Raw genomic sequence first — 7,282 nt, 5'->3', positions numbered from 1 at the left:
AAGAAATGACTTGCAATATTTATTAGTCATATCTGGAAACAAACAGAAAAAATATGCAAAGTTCTGAAAAAATCAGGTAAATTTTCATTCAGGTTTTATCTTTTATTTGGAGACAATTCTGTTTGTTTTCACGTTTTTTGTAGAAAATAGTTGTGACATTCCTGTTCCTCAGGAGTGTTTGTGTGTTTTCTTCAGTAATCAAACATCGCCCTCTAGTGGACACACAGGGAGGTCCAACCCGTCTCTGGGGAGGCACAAATGTGAAGGTTTATTGACTGTTCTGGGTGTGGCGTCGCCCTATAGCGCCCCCTTGAGGTCAGTGGTCGTAGTAGCCTCTGATTCACCTTGGTGGTGCGCAACTGGTGCCAAACCAGCCTGCTCCCATTCAGTAACCCCCCAGCTGTGGAACAAGATCTAAAATCAAACAGTGAGGTGTATCATATGACTTCTGTATGTGTGTATGTGATGGGGGGTTCCCGGGCCATTTACAGGGGCACTCTGCTGCCTTACAGTCATAATGGAGTAATAAAAGCACAGGGAATAAAATAACGGTGGTTCAGCTGGGGGGGAGAAAGTTTTTATGTTTTTTTAAGACCCTTTAGACTGTAAGTATGATGTGAAAGCCTTTAAATGCTGCGTGAGGGTGGTTGAGGGTTCAGTGGTGGGTCTCCTGGGGTCTGCCTCTGTTGTCTCTGACCTCTGACCTCTCTCAGCCACTGATCTTTGCCATCAGAACTTTTGGAATATTTCTCTGGTGCTGGCAATAATCTGAACGGTGGGTCTGAAGCTGATCCTGGATCAGAGATACCGACCCACACAGGAGAACACCCTGAGTCCATCCCCACTCAGATAGAAATACTCTGTTCCCTCAAACACACCACACTGTCCTCAGAAGTTGGGATTTCTTAGTCTAACTTAGAAAACCCCACAATCCTCTACACAGGGGAATTTTTGGAACTAAAGCATTCTGATGTTTCTGCAGTAATAAATATAACAAATTATTAATCAAAAAAAGGACAAATGTGTGAGAGGCAGCAGAACTTTACAGGTTATCAATTAAGTAAAATTAAAAAAATAAAATCCTGGGAGATGTTTAATATTCACACGTTGAAGTCCACCTTTGTTTTTAACCCCACCGACGTGTCGGTCGGAATTAAAGTGCGAACTCACTTTTTCTCCATTTAAAACTAAAACTGCAGTCGAGGTGAAGTGAAAGTGTTGTTTAATCGGACCGGTATAAATGCTTTCAAGGCAAACCAAAGTTGTTTTCGCTGATTTTATTTTAATTTTTTTGTGTGTCAGGAATCTTCCCCCGACTCTTTCAGGCTGACCGCGGCTCTTTGTGGAGGCTCGCTCTCAGCACCGCCATGGCAACCACTTATTGAAGCCTCACTGCCCGTTGCTAAGGGATGGGATGTACTGGAGCAAAAAAATCCTGGAGACCCCTCTCTATCAGTTCCTCTCCCAGTCCCAACCCACCCAGGACGGTTGTCTGAACAACCCAAATGTATGCATGGACTCTGCTTCTTCTGCAGCTCGCTCTCTGCTTCCACCAGCTCCAGCACTGAAACCAGCAGCACCGCAGCTGGTTTAAACTGGACCCGTTCTGCTTTCGCTGTTTCCAGCGGAGCCGTTTGGAGAAGATGGGATCTTCTGCTCCCACTGGATCCCCGTGAGGAAAGGCCACCAGATCCAACTGGAGCTGGGACACTTCCGAGCCCGCTCCTGTCCCTTTCTTCCTTTTATTGATTGATTGATCCTGCCATCCCCCTCCCCCACAACCCCCCCCCCCCCCCTCTTCTCAGTATCGGATTAGCCGATGCGAGGTTCTCCGCCATTTACATGAGAAAGGCAGCGGTTTGTGAAAGGGTTAAGCCTGACGAGCAAGTCCCCGAAAACAGGCCTAATTTTCTGCCCAGTGGGGGGGTGGGGAGAGCGGGGAGCGGGAACAAAGACGCCCAGGGGAGGAGCAGAGACTCCAACTTTACTAGATGCACCTGCAGCCTGAAAAGAGTCGCACAAAGCACCTCCGACACGGCCAATTACAAATGGGTCATCAACCCACTTTCTCTGTGTGGGGGAGGGGAGGGGGCTGGAAACCACCATGGGTGGGGAAAGTGAATTTTAAAGAGGGTAAAACCTAAATAATCAAACCTTAAATCATTCAACGCTTGGCTGCACCCAGCCTGCTGCCCCGTTTTCTCCCATGAGCCTCGGAGGCGTTCAGCTCTCCACCTCGGTACCACCGGAGGAGCTGCTCCGATGGGTTTCACGGGGTCAGACATCTCCTCTGCTCTTCTTCTTTAGGGGAAATCTCCACATTCGTGTGGAGCCACTCATGGCTGAGGACTTTCTCCTCCTTTGGAGAAGCCAGCTGCGGAAGAGGAGGATAATGGGATGTCTTCATTTATTTATCCAGACTCCCCGAAAGGAGATGTTCCTCCAGATGGATCCACCATCATCACCACCAAACACCCTCTAGTTCTTGCTTTTCTACTGCTGAATCATCTGGTTCAGGGTTCCTCTGTTGCTGCTTCACTCCACATCTGTCTCAAGCACTGAAGGAAACCATTAAAAGCAGCAGCAGGAGGGTGAGAGGTTGGCTCCACTGTGGAGATACATGACCAGAACTGGAATGAGGAGAAACAAGTGGAGGGTCTCTAATGCTTTAATAAGAAAGTACATTGAAGTATTTACAACATTTCCTGCTAGTAAGAACAAATCATCATTCCATGAACACACTAAGACTCTACCATCAGAAAAACACCTGGAATATTTACACATGAGAAAAGCAGGAGAACGACTCCTGAACCAGTCCCACACTGGGTTTGGATTGTTCTGGTTCTTCGTGAACCTAAAGGAATTCAGGCTAAAGCTGACAGTTTAATGAAAGGAGGAGAGGACATGTTAATCGGGCGTACAGTTAACAGATCATGTGTGGACCAGCCTGGTGGAGGTGTTTCCACAGCTGGCTAATGGGATTCTGGGGCTGATGTTCCAGCAGGAGGCGCCATCCAACATGTGATCAGGGAAAACACAGAAACAGTAGAACACAACAAAAGCTGACGGGTCATTGACGTGTGTTTCTCCTCAGCGAGATGTTCACACCGTTCTTCAGCCTATTCGTCATCAGCTCCTGAGATTTCCAGCGGGTCGTCTGCCGGTCCCGGAGGAGGTGGATCATCCGCCGGCCCAGTCTGGTTCTGTGGAGGTGAACCCAGAACTCTAACAGGACGGGAACCCCACAGAGCCTTCAGGTGGAGTCTGAGTTCCTCGGGGTGGATGAAGAGGAACGAGACCTTCTGAAAACAGTCCTAGACACAGAAAAGTTCGAGAGCTTGACGGAACCGATTCCTGGCGTGTTCCCCGTCCTCCCGGTTGACTGACCAGACGCCAGTTCTACATGTGAGTGAGAGGGACGGTGCCCAGGTAGTGCTGCTGGACGCTGGTGTAGCCCCTCTGGGCCGCCGCGGGGTCGGCGGCCTCCCCTCCAGGTCCTGGGATGTACATGCTGATCATGTCCCTGAGGTCACCCTGCAGAGGCCCACGGTGGTGGTTCAGGGTGCCTGTGGGGGGGGACTGGGATACTGGTTCCGCTTTCACCATGGACATGGTGACAGGGGGGGGCTGCTGAGGGCTGCTGCCGTACGACATGGGGCTGCGGATGAAAGAGAAAAGACCAGGATCAGAGATCACCTCAGATCAATTACTCACCCAAACCCAACAGAGAGCTCCTCTAGGGTTCCCAGGAGCTTCTGGGATCTCCAGGTTCTCTGGGATCTCTGCTGGCTGAACGTTCTCTGTCAGAACTGTGGCATGTTTTTTCCAGGTTAACTGGCGCTAACAATGGAAACTTTTATTTCACAAACAGAGAAATAAGGTTAACGATCATCTGGGAATATCTCCTCACAGCTGGAATCTTTATGCTCATGTTGCCAGATTTATGGAGCAGTTGGATGGAGAAGCTGCAGCTCAATGGACTTATTGAGCTGGCTGACCCGGTTCTGACTGTTCACCAGTTCTACCAGGCAGAAGGTTGTTTAAATGAGGCTGGTTTGTGTTGGCGAGGAGCTACAGCGAGAGCGACCTCAGCTGAGGAACACGCCTGAGTCAAGCTGCAGCATTTTAATTACAGGCATTTCATCAAAGTTTGAATTCTCTTGTGTGTTGAAGACTTTTGCACTTTCGGCCGCACCATCGGGTTCTTGCCAGATTCAAAAAATTAGAATAGTTAAAGCTTTATAATGTCCAGACGTTTGGACAAAGTGCTAATCAAATCAGGCGCATAGCAACAGATACATTTAAAAAACCAAATCATTTCAATTTATCGTTACTATTTCCAGGTTTTTCTTGGATTTTACGAACGCCTCCACCTGCACTGGTGTAACGCAGACATGCGAACGCTGCACAAGTGGATTTAAAAAAACAACTTTTCGTCTGGAGTTTGCTTTAAAATCAACCCTGAAACTGAGCCAGATGAAACAAACCCCTAAAACTGACTCCAGACCAGCCTCGATCCTCATCAGCTGGCGCATCGAACGCATAAAGCTGGTCTGAGAGCAGCTGGTCACCTGTTGCTGAGTTATGGACTCTCTTAACTCTTCCTTAAACAGTTGGGGAAAGTCCATTTTTCCACAGCTACACTTTTAGAAGCAGCGTCATTGAAACGCTTTTGGATCCAGTTTTGAGTCCTGCTCGGGGTTCTCCTGGCTACCACCTGTGTCCGGAGCTCTGTGGTCCTGCGGCTCACCTGTAGGAGTTGGCTCCGTTCATGTAGGGCTGAGCTGCACTCATCTTGCTCGGGTACTGGAGGGGTGACAGGTCGTACCGGTGCAGCTGCTGGCTGTACCCCAGTGTGTCGCCTTGCATGCCGGGATACCCCCCGCTGGGGCTCCAGCCGTAACTCTCCATCCTCGGGCTCCCGCTCTGGCCCTGCGCTACCGCCAGCAAGTTCCCGGTGGACAGGGGGTATTTGGCCACCTGGGGGTCCTTTTTGAGCAGGGGCTTGGTCTTGCGGCGGGGCTTGTATTTGTAGTCGGGGTACTCCTTCATGTGCACCGCCCGGAGGCGCTTTGCCTCGTCGATGAAGGGCCGCTTCTCCGCGTCGTTCAGTAGTTTCCACTCGGCTCCCAGGCGCTTGCTGATCTCCGAGTTGTGCATTTTGGGGTTCTCCTGGGCCATCTTACGCCGCTGGCCCCTGGACCACACCATGAACGCGTTCATGGGTCGCTTGACTTTATCCATGGGGTCGCCCTGCGCGTACGCGCCTTTGGGGCTCGGCAGAGAGCCGCCGCCGTTATCCACGCTCCCGGTCACCACCGGGGACATTCGGTGAGGGGTCTGAGGAGGGGGCTGGCCGCTCGGCTTCATCTCGTGTTCCATCATGCTGTACATGTTGGCCAGATGCGCAGTTTGGAGTGAAAGACGAAGCGCGCACCGTCCCGTTAGTGACTTCAGCGGATCAGTTACTCAGCGCGTAAAACACACTCACACACGCACACACACACACACACACACAAACACACGCTCGTCCCCTGATGTCGGTAATGATAAATCTGAAGGTAGCCGTCGTTACAATCCTCCAATTTCAAGCGACAGTTCCCGTCTTGGTGCGTGTGAAGCAGCCCTGGAAGTGATGGAGCTCCAGGTCAAACATTGAGCTGGTGTGTCTGCTCACTCCCAAACTTCTATTCTGCTATTCAGCCATTCAGCTCCGGCTGGACCAATGGCAGAGCCACAAGCTTCTGTCTGTGCACGGCCATTTGCAACTGAATGGGAACCGACGGTGCGTGAGACACTTGTTGATGAGGGAGATGGAGAAAGGGATTTCCGGAAGTCCCCAGAACGAAGTTTGGGGGGTTTGATTTAGGGAAAAGCATCGCTCTATTTTTAATTCTTCTTATCCGATCATCACACTTATTTAACACAAACTTTCGGTCATCGGGAGGAGGCAGAAATGAGCGAGAGACACCAGAGCCACCGTGACACAACAGCCATTAGTCTTTATCCAGAAGCCCGCACGACTGCCCATCCCCACCCACCCATTCACCCCCCCGCTCCGTCTTCTCTACAGCTCACGATTTTGCTGCCAGCGAGGTAACTTTCTATTGTCTAAGGGAGCAGCGATTCTCTTTTATTACATTTTCGTTTGTGTGATAGGCAGCAGTTGCAGTGACGTCAGCGCAGCAACGGTACAGATAAACATGGAAAACTTGTAAACTAACGCGTCACAGGATGTGGAAAAGGAGAAGAATAAAGCCAACGCTTCCAGTGAAGATTCATAAGGAAACTGTTCCCTATGGAGCGGAGCCACAACCGGTTATGAGCAACCTCGCCATCATTTATTATTGATTGTGGTTGTTAAAACAACTGATGATAATAATCACATTTCCTACAGTCCAACTCTTTCTTTCTTCTCTGCTGATGAAAGAATGGTGGTAATTTTTTAGGTGAATTTGGCAAACACATGCGTCTCGGGAGATCGAAGTGTGGCTGCAGCAGAACAACAACGACTTTGCTTTAACTCCATTTGAGGCCCCGGTGTGATCCGTCGGGGCCTGACCGCGTTTAGATCCTAACTTTATATCATAGCGCCCCCCGCTGGTTAGAGGGAACAGGTCCGTTTCAGTTGTGATGTGTTTGACCTCAATGCTCAGCCAGATGAAGGAAAAGGATGTTGTCTGCTGCTGCGTCATCATTACAGTGAAAACTCGCACATGCTGTATTCAACCACTTCAATAAGAGGAAGTAGACCTTTTCCTACATTTCTAATAAAGTCACTCCCTTCCCCCATCCATCTATGTGCTTCAGGCTGTCCTCTGGGATATCAGGCAGAACTGTGTCTATAAGCTGTGTCTATAAAGCTGCATCATTTTCCCTGGTTTATCACACAGGAAGCACAGAGGTGTGTTTTTCATGCAGCAGAGTTCGGTTCCTATGTGAGTCTTCAGACAAAATTATGCTTCCTGTTAGGATTTTAGGATCTTTATTTCAGGTACTCAACACAAACATTGTAGTGGGGTGATACGAAGAAATGAAAAAAAAAAACATGTCATTGTTTAGGTGGTTAAATACTTAATTGTATATCATATTATTTCCTCAATAAGAAATCCTAAAAAGAAAAATTCACAAATGAACAAATACGAATCTTTTAATTTAAAATTATGAGGTAGCAAACTTTCTTTCAAACTTCCAATCTCTTTGTGATACATAAATTGTAATTTAATCCAAATAATTTATACTCTGCTTGAAACCAATCTACGCTTCCGGTGTGTCGTTTATA

At 48.8% G+C, this 7,282-nt stretch overlaps 1 protein-coding gene across 1 annotated transcript; it reads right to left on the bottom strand.

Annotated features, from left to right (window-relative positions):
* Positions 1-2,650: 2,650 nt before the first annotated feature.
* Positions 2,651-5,644, bottom strand: sox19a (SRY-box transcription factor 19a). Its single transcript, XM_003966699.2, has 2 exons — positions 4,751-5,644; positions 2,651-3,658 (listed from the first exon to the last, which is right to left on the bottom strand). The coding sequence occupies exons 1-2, from the start codon at positions 5,392-5,394 to the stop codon at positions 3,400-3,402; spliced, it is 903 nt and encodes a 300-aa protein (XP_003966748.1). The 5' UTR covers positions 5,395-5,644; the 3' UTR covers positions 2,651-3,399.
* Positions 5,645-7,282: the final 1,638 nt, after the last annotated feature.

This window comes from Takifugu rubripes, chromosome 8, assembly GCF_901000725.2.
Source record: "Takifugu rubripes chromosome 8, fTakRub1.2, whole genome shotgun sequence".
NCBI lineage: Eukaryota > Metazoa > Chordata > Actinopteri > Tetraodontiformes > Tetraodontidae > Takifugu > Takifugu rubripes.
The sequence above is the reverse complement of the archived record's forward strand: the minus strand, read 5'-3'. Positions and strand labels throughout refer to the sequence as shown.

Excerpts from the sequence above, each read along its gene's own strand:
- sox19a (XM_003966699.2), bottom strand. The coding sequence starts at position 5,394 with ATGTACAGCATGATGGAACACGAGATGAAGCCGAGCGGCCAGCCCCCT. Across the intron at positions 3,659-4,750 it reads AACGGAGCCAACTCCTACAG|CCCCATGTCGTACGGCAGCA; the intron begins GTGAGCCGCAGG and ends TTTCATCCGCAG.